The sequence below is a fragment of the Aulonocara sp. 'chitande type north' Nkhata Bay genome, linkage group LG11 (genome assembly GCF_057382095.1).
Source record: "Aulonocara sp. 'chitande type north' Nkhata Bay isolate Kocher_YH1m ecotype deep benthic linkage group LG11, A_spYH_male_GT1.1, whole genome shotgun sequence".
In the NCBI taxonomy this organism is placed as follows: domain Eukaryota; kingdom Metazoa; phylum Chordata; class Actinopteri; order Cichliformes; family Cichlidae; genus Aulonocara; species Aulonocara sp. 'chitande type north' Nkhata Bay.
The window spans coordinates 17,970,918-17,998,201 of record NC_141354.1 but is presented as its reverse complement, the minus strand read 5'-3'; the positions used below and the strand labels follow the sequence as shown (position 1 = coordinate 17,998,201).

General features: G+C 40.2%; 3 protein-coding genes across 4 annotated transcripts in view; all 3 read right to left on the bottom strand.

Moving 5' to 3' along the window:
• The window catches only part of LOC147318756 (F-actin-uncapping protein LRRC16A-like), a 72,760-nt gene extending 66,435 nt beyond the window's left edge, over positions 1 to 6,325 (bottom strand). The window contains exons 1-2 of the mRNA XM_086310840.1: positions 5,824 to 6,325; positions 2,022 to 2,119 (exon numbers count right to left, since the gene is read on the bottom strand). Of these exons, the coding sequence (XP_086166966.1) occupies positions 2,022 to 2,119; positions 5,824 to 5,863 (138 nt within the window). The 5' untranslated portion in view covers positions 5,864 to 6,325. The remainder of the gene's footprint in view (positions 1 to 2,021; positions 2,120 to 5,823) is intronic.
• A 489-nt stretch (positions 6,326 to 6,814) lies between these two features.
• On the bottom strand, positions 6,815 to 8,968 carry LOC147318755 (tumor necrosis factor receptor superfamily member 11B-like). Of its 2 annotated transcripts, none has more exons than XM_086309918.1 (5): positions 8,901 to 8,968; positions 8,315 to 8,705; positions 7,995 to 8,174; positions 7,832 to 7,913; positions 6,815 to 7,735 (listed from the first exon to the last, which is right to left on the bottom strand). In XM_086309918.1, exons 2-5 carry the CDS (start codon positions 8,565 to 8,567, stop codon positions 7,495 to 7,497), a joined length of 756 nt encoding a protein of 251 aa, XP_086166044.1. In that variant the 5' UTR covers positions 8,568 to 8,705; positions 8,901 to 8,968; the 3' UTR covers positions 6,815 to 7,494. The 2 variants fall into 2 exon arrangements, with proteins under 2 accessions (XP_086166044.1, XP_086166043.1); XM_086309917.1 differs by having other exon boundaries at positions 8,798 to 8,946.
• A 12,123-nt stretch (positions 8,969 to 21,091) lies between these two features.
• LOC147318754 (tumor necrosis factor receptor superfamily member 11B-like) lies at positions 21,092 to 23,509 on the bottom strand. The gene is made up of 5 exons (XM_086309916.1): positions 23,451 to 23,509; positions 22,422 to 22,812; positions 22,102 to 22,281; positions 21,939 to 22,020; positions 21,092 to 21,842 (listed from the first exon to the last, which is right to left on the bottom strand). Exons 1-5 carry the CDS (start codon positions 23,457 to 23,459, stop codon positions 21,602 to 21,604), a joined length of 903 nt encoding a protein of 300 aa, XP_086166042.1. The 5' UTR covers positions 23,460 to 23,509; the 3' UTR covers positions 21,092 to 21,601.
• Positions 23,510 to 27,284: the final 3,775 nt, after the last annotated feature.

Below are 27,284 nucleotides of genomic sequence, written 5' to 3'. Positions count from 1 at the left end.
GAGGCTTCAGTGAATAGTCAATGGATCACCTGAAGGGCCAAATGCATCTCTCACGTTCTATGTCAGGTTTATGCTGGACCCGTTTCCTATTTCTTAAGCACATGACTTTGACAAGACATGACTTCCAATACTGTTCGTCTGCTGCAGATTTTGTTTAGGGCTTTTTTGGGCTTGTGATGTTTCCTGTAATGTTTGCACTGGAATGAAAATGAGTTAAAAAGCAGCCAATGTCCAAAGAAAAACTTTGAAAGACCTTCAGAAAGCCTGGAAAACTCTTGCTTAAGACCACTTCCATTCCAAGAAATTCTGCTTCCTTGGATTCAAACTATACAGAAATAAGACATGGCTCGATGCTTTTGCACAGTACTGTGGGTTATTAAAGGTTGATTTATTAAAATCACAGCTAACATTAGGAATGAAACCAGAAATGCCCTTTTATGCAGCAAGTAAAACACTAGCAAATAACAGAAGTCTTTAAATAACACATCTGTACCTCTTCCACATCAACCGTGCTGACTCTGATGGCTCCAGAAACCAGCAGTGCTAATTCATCTCATTTAGTAGAGGAAGGCCTACTTTCTCCCCCCACAGTGTGCTCCCAGACCATTTAGCAAGTACAGAAGATGTTAAAGAGATGCTCATCACTTTTGTCTCTTACCTCTTTCTGCTTGTGTCCCTAGGAGACTTGTACAGTACTAGCAGTGCTAGCATTACCACAAGCATATAGATGGAAGAAATGTGAGAAATCTTGTGCAGGCCTATTCACAAAGCTTTTTCCCCCCACACAAAGCTGAATTACAAAAAGCTCCACGTTCCACTAAGAGCTGAGTTACTAAAAGACTCCTGCCATTTTCACAAAGTACTATCCAACTGTATGAGCCCTGCTTAGATGCTGATTTACAAAAGCAACTGTTCTGTCTTAACTATATCAGCTTTTTGTCCCTGTTCATCACAGAAAGAGCCAAGTGCATTTTTAATGATCTGCCAGGTATTAATTATTTAGCTGCTGGTGGATTTACTGATCTGTGGCCAAAAGTTAATGGTCTGAGCTGCTATTTCCACTTGATTTCTGCACACACTGAGGGCTGGTGTTTAAAGTCAGAGATGTCGCTGGATGGATAAATAAGTGAATAAATGACAGAATGAATGAATGACGCATCGGACAAGTAGCAAAGGAAGCTAGTGGCTGTAGATTGAGCCACTGATCAACACTATCAGCAAAGTAGCAGCCACTTTGGAGCTACACAGATAAGGCAACTTTAAAATCGTCTTTTAAAACCTCGATTGCTCGACTCCCTCAAACTGTATCCAAACTTACAAGCTAAGAGTCAGCATGGGAGATTCATTGTGAGGATATCCTTATCGCCAACACGCAACATACACATCCTTAGAAATTATAGGGAAAAAGGTGTTTCCTTTTGGCAGACAATCGTGACATGTTTCTTCATTATAAAAGTAATCCTACTAAAAGGGCCAGCAGGGCACTGCCAATATGAACTGCTAACATTCAGCTCAGCATATTTTTAATAACAGAAATTCAGCCAAAATATAAATAAATCCTTACCAAAAAAAGAAAAGCAATCACAGTGCAACTCCCCGAGTCCGATTTATTCAGCTCTTGTGCAACCTTTACAAAACCCCGCCGAGAAGATCACACAGCCCACATATTGGGTTAATGCCAGACACTGCACTGGCAATTATTAATAAAACCTGATAAATGTTACCAGCTGGATGCTTTACACACACACTCCACTGCCCCTTCTAATCAGATCACACACTCAAGCCGTTTTTACACGTGAACTCTTAATGAAGCGCTCCTTCATGTCTAGAAATGTTCAGGGCTGCTGTGCAATCAGCCTAAAAATCAAAGTAGTGAACCTTGAAAAGACAAACTATGCAGCTAAAGACAAGTGTGGGAAAAGCAGGAAGATTTTTGACGTTCTTAGGAGAAATCAGTACATTTCGATAAATGCAAGCCTTAATGAAACAACATGGTTTGGCAGCATCAGGAGTTGACTCACCAATACTCTGTTCTCCATCTTGTCTCCTTTGATCTCCAGTTTGACTCTCTTCCGCAGTGACAGCTTCACTTTTCTTCCCACCGCATCCCTCACGCTCTCTACACAGAGGAGGAGAGAAGATGTCAAATAAGGAGTCAAATAAATAAGGAGTGACACAGACTAAAGTGAGAAAATTTGGGAAAATGCTGTTAAAGAAATTGTAATTCCCTACAACAAGAGAAGAGAAGAGAAGAGAAGAGAAGAGAAGAGAAGAGAAGAGAAGAGAAGAGAAGAGAAGAGAAGAGAAGAGAAGAGAAGAGGCGGCTTTTAATGTATATTCTTTTTCATTTGTAGTCTCTTTCCAACTTTGCTTACGCAGCAGAGAAAGATCAGTGTACATCAGCCACAGGGGAAAAATCCATCATATCTACTGATTAGGAAAAAAAATGATGAAATATTTAAGTTCCATTTTAATATAACAGAATATTGACTTTATTCTAGTTTTCATTTAATTATCAGATCATGAATCCCTCTTCTGACGACTGAGACGTTTAACGCCTACTTTCTAACACATAAAAAGAAAAGAAAAGAAAAAACATCATTAATAATATAATAATTTCAATTATTTCAATTATGCATGTGAGTATATCCATACCCGTTTGAACACAGGCCCACAGAGGCTTAATGCCGAGTGTATGTTTCCCGTTACAGACTGATTATTCACACCCAGCAGAAGTGTCAACAACCAGCGAACAGGCTCAAACAGGAGAACTGGGTCAGCCCCCTCTCCACGTTAATTCACCTAAAACACAGTCACAAATGCAGTCTGCGCACATGCGTCTGACACAGACGGGGATTCTGCATGTACATCTGTGCTGCGCATATCCTCGCCTACGGGCTTCCTCACACCATCATAAGATCAAAGGAAAAGTAATAATTAGGTACGGTGCAAAACGGTTCATCTGCCAGCCTTGAGCTTCCTAAATAAACTTCACTGCAAGTGTGCACCATTTCCTGCTGCAGCACTTTTGCAACCTCAGTGCAGAGACCTGAGAGTCACAGAAAAATCTCTGCGACTCTCAAAAGGCCACAAATGTAGGCCTTGTATGTTTTAATGGGTCTGGGCAGATTTTGGTCTCAAATCACTCGTGTCGCACTCGGATGTAATTTTTTTTTCTGCCAATTTAATGTAGCTGTGACAGGATTTCTTATTTCACAAGGCATTTGTTTTCATTTGGTAGGTAGAGCATGTGTGCTATAGGTCACACCAGTTTAAATTGGAGGTGGTGGGGAAATGAGACACTTATGTCATTGCAAAAGTGTAAACAAACTACTGAGAGCTCCATAAATTAGTTGGCTAATTTATTAACTTAGTGTCAAACCTGATTTGTTGCTTCACAAAGCCACTAATAAATACACTCATGACACAGTAGGGGAAATAATTATTTGATCAAATGCTGGAGGAGGAGCTTGTTAATAATCTGACTGCAGGTGGGGCTGCAGTTACCAAGAACACCATTAGTAACACACAACAAAGTAATGGATTGGAATTTTTCAGAGCCTACAAGGTCCCCCTGCTCAAGAAGGCATGTGTACAGGCAGATTCTTTGTGTATGGCTCAAAGAACATCATCCCCACAGTCTAGCATGGAGGTGAAAACATGCTTTCAGGCTGCTTTCCTGCTAAGGGTGCACAACGACTTCACAGCATTGAGGGGCCAATGGACAGGGCCGTGTACTGTAAAATCTTAAAAAAGGTCCTCCTTCCCTTAGTAACAGATGGGTGTCCAGCATGACAATGACCCAAAACATATCACTAATGAAACAAAGGAGTGGCTGAAGAAGATAAATACTAAGATGCTCGAGTGGCCTGGCCGGTCTCCAGATCTCAGTCCTATAGAAAATCTTTGAAGAGAGCTGAAGCTTGGAGTTAACAAGAAGCAGCCAAGAAACCTAAAGGACTTAAAGTTTCTGTGAAGAGGAGTGTGAAAAAAATCCCTCCTGAGATTTCCATCACTGTACTGTTTCATCTATAAAGAATTAAGAAGACATCATATATCAATATAGAGACAAATAATCATTTAAGTCATTTTAGAGCCAGTTTGCTTCAAAAGTGAGCAAAATTGTTTTTCCTCTCTTCTAAATGTTTAAACTTCTGTGTGTGAGAAAATAGTGACATGAAGCAATTTTATGGAAAGAAAGAGCATTTTAAATATTTAACTCACTCTCCAAAAAGATCATAGAGATGAAGGTCAAGTTTACTACCAGCATCAGCATTGCGCTGCAAACTTTCTCCTTCTGTTTCCTAACTCTCCTTGCTGACGCAGCCTTGCCTGTCTGGTTACTTTAGGTGTGTAATCAGACGAGTAACTGTTGCCCTAACTTTGAATGTGTCTGAGCATGTTTCAGTAAAATACATTTTGAGCACGAGCTCACTTATTCTGAATATGTCCACTTCAATATTCCATCCTCAAAAGGCTGAAACTCAAAGTGTCCTGACCTAATCTGCTCACTACCAAGTAAGTTAAACGGAAAACATGAGCACAAGCACTTGACATGTCCTGTTACTCAGCAGAGAACACTCTGAGTTCATGCAACAATTTTCCATCTGCAGCATCATGCTGAAACTCCTTGCACGATGCCAAGAGTAATGCTGCATGATACTGAATCATCACCACCAACAAACAATGGCTGTTTATACCCAGATGCAGACAGATTCCTTATATTTAGTGTGCAGAGTTGGGTGAATTAGTCAGCAAACATCAGGGAAATTTCCCATTAAGAAGAGGAGGAAAAATACCGTCTATAACAAACCCAAACACTGTAAAAACCTGCAGAAACTGTATTTAAAAGTGGTTCCCAGTCTCTGTTAAAGACATATATGTTTAACAGTTCAGGGAAAATGTAAACAAAATGGCTCAAATTAGTTAAAAGGTCAAGTATGCAAGAGTTCCACTGAAATTCCTGCAATGTAAAATTACACTCTTTCTGGCTTCTGTCCTAACTGGAGGCCAGGGTACACAGAAAATAACATGTAAAAACTGTGTTAGGGATCTATAGTATAAATGATACACGGCTAACACGTGACCTGACAGCATTTTCCTAAAAGCCTCCTTGACATTCTCCACTGCTCCTGTGTCTGGCAATGAGAAAATGAACCCTGCTTGAGATGAATGATGAAGTTCATCCAACATTACACCTGGATGTCAAAACCTGACCTACTTTCTTAAACAGAAACACTGAGCCAAGGGGTTTCCAGACTCACACAAATGAGGAAAGGGGATCATGAAAACAAGGGTTAGAGTAGAGCAGCTACCAAGAAGGCTAGAGATGCTAAAGTGGACCAGGATGACTGTGAGTTAAAATTATGTGCAGAGGACTGACAGGCTGACCACACACATCTCAACTATCTGGCTCTTCTCCCATGTAAACATTAACAGAACAAGCACCTTGTGGCAGTGCTCCGCGTATAAACATCTCCAAGCTTAACTGGAGATAAAGAATTTGCAGTCTCTTAATAACAGCAGTCTGCTTTAGGGAGAAATCTGTTTAGTATTGCTATGATATTGAAATGAATGAATTTAAAAGAAAAAAAATAACCCTGTATACATATTTTTATACTGTGGTTGGATATTTGTGCCTTAGCACTGCACTCCAAGTGTGGCTGCATTATAAACACAATAGATTTTATGGTTACAATACTATCAGTAAAACTTGTTACCATGCGGAGCACATGCACGCTGTGAGTTAGGAGGATGAGAGAGAGGGTATCGGTGATTGTTCCAGCCTGGACACACAGCCACAAATCCGCTTTTGTATCTTACCCAGAAGCTCTTTTGGGACCTCCGACACTTCCTCGCTCATTTTGCTGAAGATAATATCCAAAACAACGATAAGAACTGGCTCAGCGCATCGAGAAGCCTTAAATTATGAGGGGAAATCGTGAGCGGAAAAAGAGGAAAGAGTCAGGTGGTTCCTCCGCCGCCGCTGCTGCTGCTGGGATTCTCCCGGTTACATGCTCCTCTTCTCTCGCAGTGTCCGGACAATGTATCCGCTTGTGTTTAGGCGCATCCCTTTTCAGTTTGGAGAGTGGTGAGGTAAAGGCTGATGCTAGGGAGGGAAAATCAGCTAGAGTCCTTTTAAAATCATGCTGAAACCCTGCAGCCTGAGCGCCTGGCCGAGATAAAAAGACCACCGCTTACACGCTCTCACACACACACTCTACCGTAAAGCTGTCGGTAATGGGCTACAGTAGGCTACCAGCCAATGGTGGGAAACGGGGCCCCTCCCCGGTCGGTGATGCGACAGCCTGGGAGCCGATGCGATTCCCAGAACACCGGCATGGCGTGGCAGGAGGGGGCGGCGGCGCTGGTGGTGTCAGACCGATATTAATGAGACTACAGCACCAGCTCCTGGAAGACTGGGACCTCTAGCGGTGCCAATCCCCATGTTTAACATCTGACACACAAGACTCCCGATGCAGAAGTAGCTAAAGCGCACAGCTTCGTTAGCTTTAGAGATTATGTATATATATCGCTTGGAAGTACATAAAAAATATATTAAAGCTTTGTTTGATGGTTGTTAGAGTCTTTTGAGGAAAAACAGCTATAGCATACGTCAAGAGTGGCAGGCTACATTTTATTGTGTGAAAGATTTAATTTGTAGGAAGTGGTTTTTCCAACAGTAATATAAACGGAGTGAGGGCGACACCATGTGGTAGCTCGTTGACAGTACAGATTGCTGTAGTGGTTGCACTATGTTGGATTCATATATATATATATATATATATATATATATATATATATGAAAGTGGAGTTTTGCAGCACTTTTTTTAGTAAACTATAGTTGAACTATAGTTGAAATTTGAATATTTCAGCTTTTTGAGATTGTGTCAAACAATTTGGAGAATCAGGTAGAGTGCTGTAAAAAAGTATTTGTCCTCTTTCTGATTTCTTCCACCCTTGCTAAATCATAAGTTACATGTAGTTAACAGTTTTTGGAAGGCTGACCGGTCACAGTTAGACTCTTCATAGCTGCCCATACTTCCTCTTTACTTGCACTTCCTAAATCACTGTCTTTATTTCATCTGTTCTCTCTCATTTGCAACACACTCTTCACTTCTTATCATATATTTATCCTTAACCGTCAAAACCTGCTGCAAATCATTTCCAGCCCAATCTCTCCAGTCCTCTTCTCCTTCATGCGTAGTCTCTCAGTATTCCTGTCTGCTTTCATAATCTTAATCTTTGCAAACCTCTTCCTTCAAATACTTTCCTGAACTTCCTCTTTCCACCACCAAATCTCTGATTCCCAGAAACTATACCATCTGAAGTTAAGTACAGCATATACAAACAGTAGCTTTAGCAATGGAAACTCAAGTTTATAGAGTACATATATACTTATAAAATGACAAACGATACAAAGAACATTCTGCTTTATCACATAACTTTGTAAAACAGGTATACAGTTTTTATAAATGTGTAACGGACTGCAGACTAGAGAGCATTGTTTACTTCATCTATTGTTAAGCTGCAGTTTGGGTTCTGCTGCTTAATCTCATGGAGTCTCTTCTTTAGTTTTTCTGCCATGGAGTTAAGATCTGAAGCTGTTAGCATGTCGGGAATCTTCCTCAGCTTTTCCTCCGGAGCCTTTGCCAGCCAGTCTATGATGTGATCCATGAGAGGCTCTCTCTGTTTGGGGAGACTGGACCTCTCTTCCGACGAGGTAAGAATGTATCTGTTGCAAGGAGACAATGGTTTAATTGGCATCTTTTTTGAATTTAGAGGTGAAGGAGTGCTGGAGAATAATCAAACAGACAAAGAGTGTGCTCACTTGGAAACAAACTTCTTGATTTTTCCTACACGCATCCTGTGTGCATGGAAGAATCCTGAGAGGAATGTCCTGAGAGTCTCACCTGAGAAAGTTTGAAATAACTTTGTAAATTTGGTTGCATTAAAAAATATTTTGTTTTTGGCAGATAACATTAATAACATACCTCCGTTTGCAAGACTCTCACAGGTGCCACACACGGTGTCAGAATAGGCTGAGCCAGTGAGGAGTACGCTCTGCCCGCTGGAGCACTCCTGATGTTTTACACACAAATCCACTGCAGAAGATGAGCTGGAAAAATATCCCTCTGGACACGTTTCACAAACGGTGTTTGTCTGCTGTGTACCTAAGAGAGGACAAAGGAGGACTTCAGGTCACTACATTCATTGGAAGTGTAAAGTGAGTTAGACATACTGATGTTTTGGATAAACAGAAGAAGATGGATGGATGGTTTAGTAGTTCATATTTATTAAATGAATACTGTACCTTTAGTTTGAACCCTGTATCCGGGGCCACACTCTGTGTGCCGGATACAGAAGTCATCAGCCGAGTAAAAACCTTCTTTGCACCGACAGATCCTGTTGGTTGTCGGGGAGCACTCTGTTTCCACCTCCAGGTTACCTCTGCAAAGGTCGTTGCAGTACAGACACCTGGGCAGGTAGTTCCACAGATCGGTGAAGTGGCCATTTTTGCACGGCTGACACTGTGTGGGTGTGGTGGCAGTGCAATGAGCAGACATGAACGTGCCCGGTGGACACTTGGGACATTTGAGGATTTCTCCGGTTACCGGGTCTCGGTGGTCAAAGGTGGGAACAGGATCCACCACTGAGGCACCACAGAGTGAACCAGAGAGCAGGACCAGCGCTGGCACGATAAACTGTGAAGAGAAATGACACGTGACATTATGCGAAAAATTAAAAAAACAACAAAAAAGTACGCTCCCAATATTACACCAGAGATAAGACATACTGAGTTCCCAACAAACATGTCGACGATGAACCCGCGTGTCTTGATGTCTAGTCTTAGGTTTATGTGTTGATGTTTAAATCACGGGAATTCCCCACATCCTTACCGCGATGACGCTATCCACGCTTGGAAAACATTTGCGCACGTACAGACGTTAGGTACGGTTCATATGCGGTCGCTATTCGTTTCGCCTTTAGGTGCACCTCGTAAATTCAGCCATCTCTACTCCCAAGGACATAAGGCTGTTTAAAAGGCTTTTTGGGGTCAATATGTTTCCGTTGTTGGGATAAACACGTGTCTTTAATAACTTTGTTGTTCTTGATGCGTTGTTTTATATAATTCAGTGCTGAAATCATAACAATAAGGTAGCTTCTAAAAGTGAAACATGAAAGCTATCACAAGGGTCTTGGTAATGTGTTAAATAAAAAAAATATTATAGGATTTGTTGAATTACAAAAATAGACTTGTTTTGAGATGAAACTTTCAGAAGTTTTGAATTATATACAACATGGCATCAAAAAGAGTAACAAAGTCATTAAAGGTATGTTTATCCAAACAAAGGAAAATTAATCCAAAACAACAACCTTATGTCTTTGGGTGTACAGATAGATGAACTTACGAGGTGCACCTGAAGGCACCATGAATAGCGACCTCATATTAAACCGTACATAACGCTGTAGATGCGCAATTGTTTTTTCAAGCGTTGATGACATGACTACAAGTGGTTGAAAAACAGTAGTGGTGTGCGGATCGATACTGACATATGGATTCCTCCAATAACAGATATTTATCCTCTGGAATTGATTTTCATATTAAAATATCCTCATTTTATCAATTTAGGGGAAATTTGCAGTTGATTATCAGGACCATTGTGTCGATTGCTGGGAACTACTTCTTCTTCCGCCTGTCATAGTTATATGCGAAACACCGCTGTTTAAATACTGAAAAACATTTCATACACAATGCAGTTAGATAATAATTTGCGTCTATAAAATGTTTCTCAGCTATAATATTTTCAGTCATACTAGTTAGTGATTGTTAATTTAATATTTTAAAATTTTGGTATTGACTTTTCAAGTTTTGTATTTATTGTTTGATAATTCTTCATAATTAAACAATAACAACAATTAGTCTGATGACTTTTCATTAGGAAAGTCCTATTCCTATTCATTAGGAAGGTATAATTGGAAATACACTACTTTGTATGGATCCCCGTGGTCAGCCTCCAGACCTGCTCTGTCATCACCGCTGGCCCCGCGGTCGGCCTCCGGACCTGCTCCATCCCTTCCATTGGTCACTTGGCCAGCCACCTGAACCGTTTTGTTTTGCACTCAGTGTCCTTAGATCACGGCCAGCCTTCAGAACTGTTTTTTACCATGTTCTTGGACTTTTGCTCTTGGTTTTTGGACTCGGTGTATTTGTATTCTATTTTTGTGAGTGTTTTGGTATTATTATAATTTAAGTTTAACTAGTTAGTTCTGAGATCATTCTTACTATGTCTCTGAGGTTGCTTGTGATCATTTGTTTCTTAGGTTCCCCTTTGTCCTCTGTGTCCCTCTCTTTGTGTTTGTGTGTGTCCTTGTCTTTTTTTCCCTCTTGTGTTTACGTGTTCCCCTCCTTGTGTTTCCTTCCATGGCTCCCCTGTTTGTCATGTCAGTTCATGTATCTTCACCCCGGTAAGGTTGGCGATATATCGACTATCTGAGTCTATAGGCTGAGGTTATTGTCAATCGTTTTTACAAGGGAGATTTTTTTATTTATTTGCCCATGAGTAATTTTGCTAATAATGTTGGCTGATGACCTCTCCTGGACTGCAAATACCACGGCAGTGGTAAAAAAGGCCCAGCAGCGTCTCCATTTTTTGAGAGTGCTCAGGAGGAACAACCTGGAGGAGAGGCTGCTGGTGACATTCTATAGAGCCACCCAGGGCCGTTGCTAGCCATTTGGGTGCCCTAAGCACAAATGCTTTATGGTGCCCCCCCCCGCCACTGAAAAAAAACAAAAAACAAACATTAATACTTTTGAATTTCTCAGTGGAATTTGTTTAATTAAATAACAACAAACATGACAGTTAAACAAATAAATAAGGTTAAAAATACTGTTACAAATAAATACTGAAACAAAAATTGAACATTGGAACAAGAACAAAGAGCCTGGCAATAATGTGTAATTTTTTTATAAAAAAATAATATATATAATATAATAGTATTATTATTAATATATTTACAAATAGTTTCACAATAGAATTTAAATAAGAAACTTAAATAAGAAAAATAAGAATTTGAACACAAAAGCCACATTCCTTAAGTAACTATGTTAAACATTTTTACAATTCGTTGTCAGAGTATGCCCTAGACTCTAGGGCATACTCTGACAACCAGAAAATGCAGGCGTGGTGTGCCTCTCTAGGGCCTAGAGAGGCACACCACGCCTGCATTTTCTGGTTGCAAAATCAGCTATAAGGTCATCATATGATAGCTTCTGAGCCACGTCACCATTGATGCTGATAACAGCCAGACCACTTAAACGTTCCTGCCCCATTGATGAACGCAGGTACGTTTTAATGAGTTTGAGCTTTGAAAAGCTTCGCTCAGCAGAGGCAACTGTGACAGGCAGGGTCAGTGCAATACGCAGAGCAATCCACAGATTGGGATATACCTCTTGAAGCTGATTGTCATGTAAAAATGACAGCATTTCCAAAGCAGACGTCTGTGGTGGCAGCTGAGGAAGGTTGATGATTTCCTGCATCATCTCAGGTCCATCAATGTCAGCTACTCCCTTATCTGTCAGTGTCTTCTGTACTTCAGTGCAGTGTTTTTTTAAGTCCTCCTTGGACATCCCATTCACTTTGCTGAAATCAAGCAGCACTCCATATTTCTCCTTCACTTGATTCATGGTCTCAAACCTCTCCTGTAGGGAGATTAAAGCAGAGTCCACAACACAATTGAAAAATGTGACCTCAAGCTTTCTCTGCATACAAGAGAAAATATTCAGGGATTTTACAGAAATACAATTTTGAATCTACAGTAGGCCTACGAAAGATTGCATTATAAGACTAATAAATTAAGTAAGTCACTGGTACATTTAAAAATTACTAACTATATTTTACATGTATAGATTTTCATAATGGCAAATGGCAATATAAACATGCTGTACATAATTTGATATAAATGCGCAAGTAGGAAATCTATATTACTGGAAGATATAGGTTTCATATTACAGTTTCACCAACAGATGTCGCCCTTGATCTATGAACCTAAAGAAAGACGAGAACTATTTATGTGTTCAGACGTCAATGGCATAAATAAGATATGCGTCTTTATAGATATCCTGAAATGCAGCAACATACAAAGTAATCTTGTCTAATCTGATAATAATACTTGACTGCATCACTGACCTATCCCAAAGTTAAGGTTAATCAGTAGCATGCATGACGTTAGCCAGCTAGCAACCTGAGGAGGGAAATGCTAGTCTCACGAATCACGATAACGTTAGCAATCGTGACTCACGATTGCTAACGTTATCTGAAAACCGTCAATTGAGTGACCATGATGAGTTGCTTTTAGTAGTCCATTCTATATTCATATCCACAACGTAAACAAACTACCCAACATCAATCATTTGCAACATTTGTTAACACAGTATGAACACTGCTAACAGGAGCTATCACAGAGTTGACGGACATGAGCGTGCAAGCAAGGGCTACAATAATGAACTTTTTTTATTATTATTATTTAAACATTGCCTTACCGGCAAGCGACGCCTGAGTTTCATCACGCTTCCTCTTCTTCTTTCTTTTCTCCGCTCCCGACTCCTGTTGCCGTTTCGAGGCCAAGTTCAAACAGGTGTTTACCAATTATAGAACAGACCACTGGGAGTGGGGGGGCACCAGGAGGAGACTGGAGACAGGGCACAAAGCAGATTCACCCCTTTTCTCGGGAAAATTGTTTTATGTTGCTTCTGTATTGTTTAACCATATTAATGCATATGATATTTATAGTATTAATATGGTTTACTTTTTTTTTTTTACGACCCTGATTTTTTTGGTGCCCTACCGGCCATTTGGTGCCCTACGCAGTGTGCGTTATGTGCGTTTGCGGAGCTACGGCACTGGAGCCACCATAGAGAGCATCCTAACGTACGGCATAACAACATGGTATGCAGGGTGCTCAGTTGCAGATAGGAAAGTACTGCAGAGGCTCATCAACACAGCCCAGAAGATCACTGGCTGCTCTCTGCCCAGCCTGGAGGCCATTGCAAACTCTCGGTACCTCAGCAGAGCTGGCAATATCATTAAGGACTACTCTCACCCTAGTAATCAACTGTTTGAACTATTACCGTCAGGCCGACGGTACAGGTCACATAAAACCAGGACAAACAGATTCAAGGATAGCTTCTTTCCCAGAGCTATCACCGTAGTAAATAAGCACAAAACAATTGAACCTGCTTAACTATACCATACTTGCCACTGTCACTATATTATGCTGCTGTTCATACTATCATTAAATGAATGCTGCTATTCTGTGTATATCGTACTTACTATTGTTTGAGTACTTCGGTACTTTTTATATTTTATGTTTATAGTTATTATTGCATTTTGCACCAAGGGAGTGGCACTCCAATTTCGTTGTACCTTGTACAATGACAATAAAGGCTATTCAATTCAATGAAGTTAACAGAAGCAGATAATAAATAATAATAATAAATAATAGCGCTGTTTTAATGGCACCCTCCTTTAGCTGCGAGCAAATGCACCCTCCTCAGAGTGTGCCCAAATACAGCAGTGATTCATTTACTGAAACTCATAACAGAAAGAAAGAACGGCAGTAGCCTATGTTCAGAAAAAAAACCCAAAAACATTTTATTTAAATAAAAAAACCACAATGGTGGGGAGGGAAACAACGAGAAACTGGCTTCTTTTTTCCACTATAATGGTGTTTACTGGCCGTTCCAGTGTTTATCTGTCTTACACACTCGACCAAACAACAAATAAGTTAAAAATCAAAATGTCTCTTCCAGTGAATATAAAAAAAAAATTTTGTGCGATTTGGCGCATCTCAAATAAATAAATAAATAAATGAATGAATGAAAATATTCCCTACAAACAAAACTTATAAACTCTTTGACAGGAAAACAAGCATGTTTACTTTAACAGGTTTTAGCAGTGATAACAATATTACCAGCAGTGCTGAAAACGTGTTCTGAAGGTGTGCTTGTGGCTTGTATACACAGATATTTCCGTGTCATGTGTGGCATCAATGGGGAACGTTTTTCATGCATTTTCCACCAAACCAGTGGATTGTCTTCTCCGTCTACAACCTCCTCGCTAAGGTAACAGTCCACTTCTATCTATGCCTTCTCCTCCAGTGTACAATTTGGCAATTAGTTCGTCCATGTTTGGACGTCTTCTGTGTTCTAAACGCAATTCAGTTTGTGCATGTTTACACTGCTCCGCCCATCAAAAGTCTCATGCGTGAATACATCGCCTATTGACGGTTATTGGAGTGATGATTTTTGGTTGGAAAATTCTTGCTCCCCGACCCATTATCTCCCTCTATGTCCCTTGTTTCCTCTTTGTCCCTCTCTCCGTGTCCCAGTCATGTCATTGTTTTCGTCTCCCGATTCTGTTCCCATGTCTGTTTCTTCCCTGGTCCCAGTGTCAAGTCCATGTGTCTTAGTCTGCATGTTTCCTGTTTTATTTTGACAGTCTCTACTCTCGTGTTCAGTGTGTTCTCTTTTGCTTCCTCCTGCCTCGTCACGTATTAACTTTTTACAGCTGTAAACTTTTGCAAAACTTTTGCGAGATCCCGAGTTTGTTTTGCGAGATCTCGCAAAACTTTTGAGCTGGACGAAGGCAACGCTTGTTTGCCAATCCTTGCCTTGACATCTGCATCGGTTCAACCTTGCTGGTCGATGATGCTGCCTAGGTAGGTAAAAGAGTGTTCTTCCTCCAGAGGACTCCCACTAAGGTGATTGGGTTGTTATTATTGGACTTGATCTTAAGGATTCTGGTCTTCTCCTTGTTGATGATGAGTCCAACCCTTAGCTTACAATAAGGTCGTCATGTGACATTATTTTTTGCCATATTATGAAAGGGCTGCGGTAGGCTACCTGCTATTTAAAAGCTGCATGAAATCCTCTGCAGGTTAGCGCAGGATAAACAGGTAAATCTGCACTACTGTGATGAGTTTAAACTAAAGAGCAGTGTGTTGGACTGGTGCACAGGGACGGGTGCACACCTTAACTGCCTCCCTACTTACTTTGCTGTTTAGACGCAAAGAAACCCACTATAATGTAAACAACAGAAGAGTTTTTATTTTCCTTCTTTTTCTCTGCTCATGTTCTACTTACCTGGTTATCTTTGTTAGAATTCAAATTTAGACTGAAGTAAAGTTTGTATTCCTACAGTGATTATTTTATTATTACATTAATGTAGCACAAGGTTCAGTAAGGTTTGGAAAAAAATAGGTGGTAGAAGGTTGTTCAAGGAGCTAGTTTTTACTTTATTACTTTTCAAAGTACATTTCAGAGCCTGTACTTTTTTGCTTTTATTTGAGTAAAGATCTTTCATTCGAAAATAGAAAATTGAACCCACACTAAAATAAGGAAAAATAAATATACACTTGTTGGGTTATTTAACTTGAGTGGTGCTTAGGGGTCTGCGATATGTTGAGTATACTTGATGTAATGCAAGTTTTTCCACATACAATGGTTAAGAAGGCTTTATTGTAACATTCGAGTATAAGAGATAAGAGATAAGATAAGATAAAACTTTATTAATCCCTTGGGTGGGCTCCTCTGGGAAATTCGATTTCCAAAAGCACAGCACCGACAGAAGTTACAGAGTTACAGAATATTATATACACACACACACACACACACACACACACACACACACACACACACACACACACACACACATATATATAAATACAGAGACATATATAAATAAAATATACGAAGGGGATAAATAGAATAAATAGGAATAAAAATAAAAATACAAGTGAATTGCACATTTCAAGTATTGAGGTCTATTGCACCATTGACTATTAACAAAAGTATTGCACAGTGAAGTGAAGAGGCACTACAGCTTAGTTGTTCCCCCCTCCTTTGTCCTCCTGTTTCCCCTCCCTCCCTTTAACGCCATCAGTTAAACAGTCTGATGGCGTGTGGGACAAAGGAGTTTTTAAGTCTGTTGGTTCTTGTCTTTGGGAGAAGCAACCTGTCACTGAACAGACTCTTCTGGTTGTTAATGGCCGTGTGCAGAGGATGCCCAGCATTGTCCATAATGTCCAGCAGTTTTTTTTAGTCTCCTTTTCTCTGCCACTGACACCAGAGTGTCCAGCTTCATGCCGACCACAGAGCTAGCCTTCCTGATCAGTTTCTCCAGCCTGGATGAGTCCTTCTTTGCTGTGCTGCTCCCCCAGCACACCACAGCATAGAAAATATACATCGAGTATTTGCCATCGAAGTACTAAACTGTCTGTATGAAATTCACTGAGTTTTTTTTTCTCCTACACCCCACAAGTAAGTCATTGGTTTTCTAAAAAAATTGTCTACCCGGTGCACTGCGCTCAGCATGTGTTTATATACTACCAGATAGGGAATAATATGGCGACAGACGAGCGAGGGAATGAGACACGTTGTCATTTGGATTTCACAAAGAGGTCAAATAAAATGTGTTCATTTGCAAAAATTGCAACAAACAAATTTATTCCGCTGCAAAATTAGGAATGTTTTAAACGTCTCCCCACAGAAAACGTTGAATAAACCAACTGTGACACCTGTGACTGTTCTTGGTCAGTTGTTTTTATAGTCACTATCTAGACTTTTGCTTCTGTAATTTAAGGTCATCACATTTTTTAAATTTTACAATTATATATATTTTTAACCCTTTAGTATTCTGCTCAACCAATTGGTAGAGTACATTTTCAGGCCCTATGTCTAACTGAGGCTTTCACTGAAATTGACCTAACTTATTCAGTCTTTTCTACCGACTGGTTTACATCTGTAATGCCAATAAATTCCACCAGAGGGCACTGTGGATGCAAACGGTTGGTTCTTCTTATCCCTCTCCCAACCAGGAAGTCAGAAACAAAAAACCATCCAACATATTTTGAGTGTTTTTGATGAAACTAAAGTAGGAAGGTATCATTTTCTGATATAGTGTTAGAGGACTTACAGGTCACATCTGTTTAGTATGTGATCAATTGCTGTTGATAAATCACATTAAGTGTTAGCACAGCAAGAATATGCTGAAATAATTTCCTCAGTAAATAATTTTTGTAACTTTCTGAGTAAAATGTAATCAAGAGTAGCATGTGGAAATCACAAATATCACAACTAATCACCTTTTAACCAATTTACAGTAGCTGGAAAATTAATATTACTAAGTTGTCAAAATTATAATTTCATGTTCAACAAGTACTATATGGCAATTACATGGCTAAAAATCACATGGTCCTGTGGCGGATTCGTGACTGGTGTCTCATGATACCATCCACCTTCAACCACAGTGTGTTTGAGGTCATGGTTTCATATGAAGCCAACAGGGCTGGCACCAGTATATTGCCAACAAACCAGATGAGAAGGGCTTTAAATTGTTCTGCCAACCAAGTTCATCTGGCAACATTCACGACTTGCTGCTGTATCAACGGGGATCTACATTCTTCAATGCTCCCCTCCGTGCAAAGGAACAGAAGCTACCTCTAGGCCAAAGTTGTAAAAAACACTTTTGAAACCCATAAAAGAACCTCAGCTCTTCACAAGTTTCAGCTTGGTCCAGAACTTGAACAATTCCTTTGTGTCAGGTGCATTAGTACTGTGTGATCAAACTGCACTGGTGGAGCTCCCCTGATGAAGAAGGGCAATGGAGCAGTGATTACAGGTCTGATGAAGGTCTGATTGCAGTAAAATGATTTGACAACAAATGTGTCAACCTTCTTAATGCCTGTGGGTTCATGCCTCTTTCATCGGTCAAATGGTGGAGCAAAGAGTCCAATGCAAAGATCACCATTCCATGCCCATCACTCATCCCTGTATATAATTAGCATATGGGAGGAAGAGGTAGAGCTCAATATTTTAAAAACTATAGGGTCTATTGAAAAACAAAATGATTGGTTGTGGTTATTACTTACCCAAGTCAATAAGAAATGCAAGAAAATCATTTTTCCATTGCTGTTTTGGACCTTGAAGGGTTAAAAGCACATTTTTACTTTCACTTGGTTTTTTGTTTGTTTCTTTGTTTTGTCTCATGAATAATTTTTGATGGACTTTTTTGTTGCTATGATCTTTTGGTTGATAAAGGTCTACTACTGACCACAGAAAGAGACTTACTGTGACAGTATTGTCATTTGTGGAAAAACCTCTGTGTGCAACTTACATAAAAAAAAACAAAAACATTTCAGTCCGTTCAGATTTTTCAATTCACATAGAAAAAAATATTGAATGGTCAATTTGAATGAGTATACCAGTGCAATTTAAAGTACTATATAGTTTGGGAGGTTATTTAAACATATCGTGATATATATTGTGTATCGTGATATACCCAAAAAATATTGCGATATTAGATTTTCCTCAAATCACTCAGCCATAGTGGTGCTCTTTACCATCTCACATCAACAGTGACATATGTATGCAAATGAATATAATTATAAAAAATAAAAGTGGAAGGACACCTGGAAACATGCAAAAGGTTTCTAGTCATCAAAAAGTCAGTGGGCTGGCAGTAACAGGCTGCGAGCCAGTTCTCTGGAAGGGCTGGTCATACAGCTCAACACTGTTTCTGTGAAGACTAGGTGCAGTTTGAATGTGGAAGCTTCTCTTTTTTCTTGTAAAGTTACTGTCTATTGTGAGAAAATGTGATAACGTTTTGAGGAAAGTTTGTGTTTAGTCGAAATTAGTCTTTATTTACTTTGATTACAGTTTAATAAAGGGCACATAAATAGATACCTTTATAGAAAGGCTTGTATGAATTTCTAATGAACATTTGACACACCAGATGCCCCTAAGCTGAGATGAGTTATTTTGTCCAAAGTGGCTATTGTTTCCTCCTGCACCGAGCTCTGACTCACCTGGAGAAGCCTGGAAGCACTGTGAGGATCATGTTCTTTGATTTCTCCAGTGCTTTTAACACCATCCAGCCACGACTTCTGAGAGACAAGCTGGAGCTATCGGGAGTGGACCACCACATGTCCCAGTGGATACTGGACTACCTCACAGGACATCCACAGTATGTGAGGACACAGGGCTGTGTCTCTGATATGCTGGTCTGCAGTACGGGAGCCCCACAGGGAACTGTGCTGGCACCGTTCCTCTTCACCCTCTACACTGCAGACTTCTCCATCAACTCCCCACGCTGCCACCTACAGAAGTTCTCTGACGACTCTGCCATAGTCGGCCTCATCACAGGTGAGGACGACTCAGAGTACAGACAGTGGACTCTGGACTTTGTGGACTGGTGTCAGCAAAACCACCTGCTGATCAACGCCGGGAAAACCAAGGAGTTGGTGGTGGACTTCCGGAGATGCAGACCCACCACACTGACACTGGTGAACATCCAGGGAGTGGACATTGAGATAGTGGACTCTTATAGGTACCTGGGTGTTCACCTGAATAATAAACTGGACTGGAGCCACAACACTGATGCTCTTTACAGGAAGGGTCAGAGCAGACTCTACCTGCTGAGGCTGCTGACGTCATTTGGAGTCCAGGGAGCGCTTTTAAAGACCTTCTATGATTCTGTGGTGGCATCTGTCATTTTTTACAGTGTTGTATGTTGGAGCAGCAGTTTATCGGCAGCTGAGAGGAAGAGGTTGGATAAACTCATCAGGAAGGCCAGCTCTGTTCTGGGATGCACCTGGACCCAGTGCAGGTGGTGGGAGACAGAAGGACTCTGGCCAAAACAACATCTCTGATGGACAGAGTCTCCCACCCCATGCATGTAAATGTTGCTGAACTGCTGCATCCTCGATGCATGAAGGAGCGTTTCCGCAGGTCCTTCCTCCCTGCAGCTGTCAGACTGTACAATCAGAACTGCTCCCAACAAACATAGATGTTTGCATCTGCGCTGTAACTGCAATAATTTAATCAAACGATTCGCACTACAACCTGGTTCGCCTCTTATCTGTATTTTTATTTAATTTAATAACCGTACAGTACTCTGTTTATAGTAACCATTGTCCTTAATGTAAATATGTAAAAAAAAAATTGTATGATTCTCTTCTGTGTCCTGTGTACTGTTTGTTTGTATATGTGTCTTTCTGGCTGCTGTTACAACCAAATTTCCCCTTGTCGGACAATTAAAGGATTATTCTATTCTATTCTCTTGATAAAGAAATAAGCTTTGGGTGGCGGAAATACAAACAGGGTATCAGTACACCTACTTACATACAGCATCATTTCCTTAGGGACTAATAAAGTATTCTGATTCTGATTCATAAGGACACAATGTCTGTACTTTTGCCACCTCCGCCTGTTACTATATCAGGTGTTTACTCAAAGTTGCCACTAGATGGCGCATAACGCTAAGGAGGAACGTAAACCCTCTTACAGGTCAGGGCTGCAGCACAAATCCTGCAGTCAAGCACTGAACGAACTGTTGTTGATGGACACTTGCAGGGTTTATGACTACACACCTCCCAGATCTGCCAATTATCACAAACGCTCGATTGCACTACTTGCTGCAAACGGTGGCACAAGCAGTTTTAGAGGGAAATTATTTTTTCACAGAGGGGCAGGTGTGGATAGCTTTTCTCCCTTAATGAATGAAATGATCATTGGAATACTTCATTTTGAATTTATTCAGGTTATCTTGGTCTAATATTACTGTGACAAAAATGCAAAACATCAGAAATCAGGAAGGGGGCAAATACTCAAACAATACTGTATTTTTGTGAGTTTAAAAGGATCCTTTAAAACAGTACATTATTATACTTTAACAAAACTTTGATGAGCAATGCATTCTAAGTTCTCTTGACATTAGGCTGAAATCGCTGCCAATTCTTCATTTTATTGTCAAGTAAATGATCAAATAATTAATGCAGTTATAATTACAATGAGTTTAATAATGTGCTTATGCAATGATTAATTCATGAAATTGTCCTATTGTTATATCCACGACTGTTACACTTTGGGAGTGAGAACGTGTTGGATCTCTAACAGTTCCTCACTCTAACTGTAGTACTTTGTAATACAATTACAAAGTATGTGTTTTACTCCAGGATCATGATAACAAGAAAGACGAGCTACATTTTCACTTGTTTGAAATAGTTCATTCATAGGAAGGTCATAAGGGAGGAGGCGATACAGGAGGTTGTGACTTTAGGTTACAATGTGCGCGATACTTTGTTTGGTTTTTACACTTGGCAGGTAAAATATTTCAGTTTGAATGACATTCACACAATCTTATAAAAATCCTTTTATTTAAAACTTTAAATAACATCAATGTCATGTTTAAAATATTTTCATATTTCAGGTTTTTTTGTGTGGAATTCCTAGTTGTTGTTGTTTTATTTTCCACCCTTAAGCTCTTAACAATGTTTACAAAAACAGCTGTAGCAATGTGAATATATGTATTTAATAGCTTGTTCATTGTGGCCCTTATTTCATAGGAATAATTCACAACTCTTCTGTAATGGAGTCATGTGTCTTCTAATCAGAAGCCTCAATGTATAAAAATAATATTATTTGTTTTAACATTTGTCTACCTTTATTACAATGCATGTACGCCAATAAAATGGAGAATGGTGTAAAAATATCCTCTTATAACACTTATAAAAAAATTTTCAATGTGTAACGGACTGCAGACTAGAGAGCATTGTTTACTTCATCTATTGTTAAGCTGCAGTTTGGGATCTGCTGCTTAATCTCATGGAGTCTCTTCTTTAGTTTTTCTGCCATGGAGTTAAGATCTGAAGCTGTTAGCATGTCGGGAATCTTCCTCAGCTTTTCCTCCGGAGCCTTTGCCAGCCAGTCTATGATGTGATCCATGAGAGGCTCTCTCTGTTTGGGGAGACTGCACCTCTCTTTCGACGAGGTAAGGATGTATCTGTTGCAAGGAGACAATGGTTTAATTGGCATCTTTTTTGAATTTAGAGGTGAAGGAGTGCTGGAAAATAATCAAACAGACAAAGAGTGTGCTCACTTGGAAACAAACTTCTTGATTTTTCCTACACGCATCCTGTGTGCATGGAAGAATCCTGAGAGGAATGTCCTGAGAGTCTCACCTGAGAAAGTTTGAAATAACTTTGTAAATTTGGTTGCATTAAAAAATATTTTGTTTTTGGCAGATAACATTAATAACATACCTCCGTTTGCAAGACTCTCACAGGTGCCACACACGGTGTCAGAATAGGCTGAGCCAGTGAGGAGTACGCTCTGCCCGCTGGAGCACTCCTGATGTTTTACACACAAATCCACCACAGAAGATGAGCTGGAAAAATATCCCTCTGGACACTTTTCACAAACGGTGTTTGTCTGCTGTGTACCTAAGAGAGGACAACAGAGGACTTCAGGTCACTACATTCATTGGAAGTGTAAAGTGAGTTAGACATACTGATGTTTTGGATAAACAGAAGAAGATGGATGGATGGTTTAGTAGTTCATATTTATTAAATGAATACTGTACCTTTAGTTTGAACCCCGTATCCGGGGCCACACTCTGTGTGCCTGATACAGAAGTCATCAGCCGAGTAAAAACCTTCTTTGCACCGACAGATCCTGTTGGTTGTCGGGGAGCACTCTGTTTCCACCTCCAGGTTACCTGTGCAAAGGTTGCTGCAGTACAGACACCTGGGCAGGTAGTTCCACAGATCGGTGAAGTGGCCATTTTTGCACGGCTGACACTGTGTGGGTGTGGTGGCAGTGCAATGAGCAGACATGAACGTGCCCGGTGGACACTTGGGACATTTGAGGATTTCTCCTGTTACCGGGTCTCGGTGGTCAAAGGTGGGAACAGGATCCACCACTGAGGCACCACAGAGTGAACCAGAGAGCAGGACCAGCGCTGGCACGATAAGCTGTAGAGAGAGACGACACCTGATTATAAGTGCTGAAAATACCTCAGAACATGTGATTTGCTATGCCTGTGAGTTATAGCTCCCTCATCCTGTAGCTCTAAAATTTCACCTAAAGTAGTGGAAATATTTACTAGCTTAAATTGCACAACTTGAAAACGCAAGTCAAAAACAGTAACACAGGAACATGCATCAAAAATATGGAAGCATTTGTTTGTTTTTAATCCTCTCACATTAGCTGTGTTTTGTTTTTAAGTTGCCTCTTGTCTGATCTGACCTGATACACTGACTTTTCAGGGGCCAGAATGAAACTAACAAGAGGAAACCTCTTTAACCTCAATGCAGCATCTAATGGATAAACCATCTGTACACTGTAAGCACAAAAGAGTCCACTGTGGCAAACGTCCTCTACAAATCATTGATAAAAGTGATTTAAGTATTTAACTATTTCGCGTTACATAATCAAATGTAATTAAACATAAATGCATATCTCTGTTTATTCTTTTTCTATTGTAAAATATTTCCCCATTTCTAGAATTTGTATACTCTGTAAAATAAACATAAATGAGTTTTAAAATTTTTGAAATTTGAACCTATCACGTAGTCCCATTTTAAGCTCTATAGTTGTGTCAAATACTCACCATGTTCATGATGGGATGTCTGTCAAAGAGGATTTGACAGCACTCGGCTTTATAGGAACCATTCCTGCGTGGGTGATGTGGTTTGTCTAATCAGCTGTAAACTTCATCTTAAAGGTCAAACTACTTCTGTGTAGTAAAGCAATGTTATTGAAAAAAGAAACTGTCAGAAAGTGGAAGGAAGTATTTGGAGTAATGTGTGATTTAGTTTCACTCGCTGCCTGTTGCTAATTTTTTATGCGTCATCTTAATCAAGTGTTGTGACAGAGTTTTTTGGTTCCTCCTTGTCTGATAGAAATAATTCACATTTAAGCTCATTTTCAGATTTCACCAACTTGTTGCTGGGAGGCCACTGATATGAGATTACATGAATAGAGCATATAGTTTACTGTTTACTCTTAAAAGACCTTAAATCTTCTGTAAAGTGTAGGGTCAAATATACAGTGTCTTGCAAAAGTATTCACCCCCCTTGAACTTTTCCACATTTTGTCACATTACAGCCACAAACATCAATCAGTTTTATTGGAATTCCACGTGAAATGCATGATTACTTTGTAATGTCATTGAATACACAGTGGATTGTGTAATATTGTATTCAAAAGTCCAAAGCTTGCACAGTTTTAAAAGCTCAGTTGTTTCTTTCATTTGTGGGAATTTGATGAATATAATTTATAGCGAAATAAAGAAGTCTACAATGTTACAGTAATATATCTTATCACACATGAGTCACAGGTTTTTGAGAAATATCTGCCTTTGCACAACTTGAAAAACTTCTAAACTTTCAGGGAAATGTGTCTGTGCTGTCATTTGCATATGATGTGCGGGTTAATACAAATGTTTGATATTTTTTTTCTACGACCTGGTTCTTGAAACAGGCAAAATCATACGTCACTATGTGAGTCCCCCTTTTAATTTGCAGAATACGTCAGTGAGTCACTGATTGGGGTTTACAGTCTGATGACTTAGCAAAACGAACTGGTCAGTGAGTCACAGCAGGATCTTCATTTCTCTGTTCTCTTCCTGTTTCCACAGAATATGAGCACGACTCAGCTGTGGTAGGATGTGTTTCACTGTACTTGTTCATTGTATTTAATAGGTTAATTTGACCAATTTGTGCATTTGAGTTATATATAAAAAAAAATAAGGATTTTTCCCCCCCATAATGGTCATGAGCTCATCAGGAGCCTTCATAATATTATTCCTTTTTTATCAATTAAGAGGTGAAGGAGTGTAAGGTACGGAGCCCCTCAAGGGACACGGGAGAAAAAAAATTAAGATGGACTTTTGCGAGATCTCGCAAAACAAACTCGGGATCTCGCAAAAGTTTTAGACGCATTCTTCGGAGGCCGCCAGCTCGAAGCCGACCGGGAGGTCGAGGCACGATGTGCCGGGAGAGTGGTGTTCCTCCTGGCTGTAGTAGGTCTCGACCTCCCGTTAGCTTCGAAATGGTGGGTGTCAGACATCTCCGAAAACGTCGGAGCACTTTTGCAAATATGTGATGTCTTGTAAACCGAGCAGCTATTTGACGTTTACACAGCTACATTCACGCCTCAAAATATCTTAAAAGTTTATTTTGTGACCCAGAAAGAGTAATATTACAACTAAGTAGCTGCCGCCATTGTTGGAATTCAACTTTTGCGAGATCCCGCATTTTTTTTTCTCCTATGTCCCTTGCGGGGCTCCGTAGTAATGGGTAAGTAAGTAAGGAGCAGGCTCACCTGGCAATAAAAGTCCTCCCAGCAGGCATCCTGTGCACGCTGAAGAATCCTGAGAGGAATGTCACGGAAGTCTCACCTGGGAAAGTTCCAACAAAATTTGAATCCACAAACTAAAAACACACCTACACACACCTTTTAGACTCTCACAGGTGACACACACGCAGAGCAGGTAGTTCCACAGGTATTGGGCACTTCTGCATGGCTCGCACTCTCTGTACACAGTGATGATGCAGTAATTGGACACGCGGAGCCTGTGAGTGTTTCTGTGGTTAATGGGTCTTGGTGCTCATAGATGGGATCAGAGTCCTCCACCCTGATGCAGCAGATCTCACCAGAGAGCAGGAATGGCACTAGTACAGAAAGCTGTGGAGACGAACAGTACCTGCTGATAAGTGTAGTGCACATACTACAGTTGTAATCTAGTATAACTATACTTATAGGCAACTAATTATACGATTCTGTAATAGTAATACCTCGATACAGTAGATGGTGTTTTTTTCCTTCGTCTCATAATGATCATCGTCTTGCATTGATGGCGATGCTGCTGAGGTCTGTATCCACTCTGACTCAGAAAGGCCTGAATTCTGAATTTTAAATAGGGGCAGGAATTTTCACTGGGAATAACTGGAAATAAGATCTAGGATATTAAAATCAGCAGCAGGAGGAAGGACAACGTGTCTCCTCCCTATTTGATCCTCCCGAATCTCCAACATTTAAAGTGCTGACGGTTTAGGAACCAGCTGGTTTGGTGTGACTAACTTACAGCATCTCCCTTAAGCTCCTAACGACCAAGGATCCATTAATGCAGTGTTTCTTGTTTCCTGTGTGATGCTGTAAAACAAATGAAACTTGAGTTTTTCACTCAATCCTCAAGTGTGCTGTTTATTTTGGGATGGGCTGATAAGGAGTTTGAGGGAAAAGGGTTCAAAATTATCCTTTAGAGCAGCGGTCCCCAACCTTTTTTGCGCCATGGCCCGGTTTATGCCTGACAATATTTTCACGGACAGGCTAGTACCGGTACAGAAAAAAATAAGATTTATTCATAACACACGTGAGAAGACCCAGGAAAACCGAGTTAACGATAAAAACGATAACAAAATAATGCTAAAAACCAATAAAGTCCCCGATAACTGTACATTTCACACCCGAGCCTCAACTCTCACGGCCCGGTACCAAACGACTCACGTACCGGTCCGTGGCCCGGGGGTTGGAGACCGCTGCTTTAGAGTGGTTTTCTTAGCTTGCATCGACAACTAATAGGCATGATGAGTCTATCATGTGCACACTTTACAGCCTGCAATAAAACGTCACCTTTACTGCTTTGTCGGTGCAGGAAATGCTTTGTGCCCACAAGTACGACCTACATTTATCAAATGTCCTTTATTTCTTAGGTTCTAACTGACTTTGTATTGCACGATTCATGGTCCTAATTTTGTTCTTTAAATTATTATTGCAAACATGCCAGAATCCACAGTTTAAAAACGCTGTGTAGTCTAAAAAATGCAAATGATACCATATTTAAATGTGCTGATTTTCATATCTTTTTTCAGCTCTTCCGATGTGGCCATATGACTTTTTTTTTAGTTGAGTAGCACTTATTGTGAGTCCTTTTAAGATGTTATGTATCGTGCTGGCTTTGCGGAATTTACACGAGGTACACAAGGTTTAGAAGATTGCGTAGGTGTGTCGACTCAAAATCAGGTCAACCTTTCAGTCACATGCTGAAAACTGGCACTCGCTCATGTGAAATATGGGTTTCAAAACCAGATGATCTGAAATGTGACACATCCTCTGTGCGTAATTCAGAATGTATCCTGGCCATAAAAGGTTTTTGCACTCGTCACTTCTATGCCATTCAATCACTGAGTTCTTAAGTCCTCACCGCTACAGAAAAATGATACTGCCTGTGAGATATACATGAAATCAGCATCAAGTTATGATTATAGTACACATTACATGCACCGTGATCCTTTAACTTCAGACATTTGACCCACCATGAAACGTCAGCTGCACTTTCATACTTAGAGAAATCATCAAGGCCTATATCCAAATGTAACTGCAGTGCCTCTGTTTCTAATCCTGGCAGGCTTCATGTGCACTTTGGTGTAAATAGAAGCTA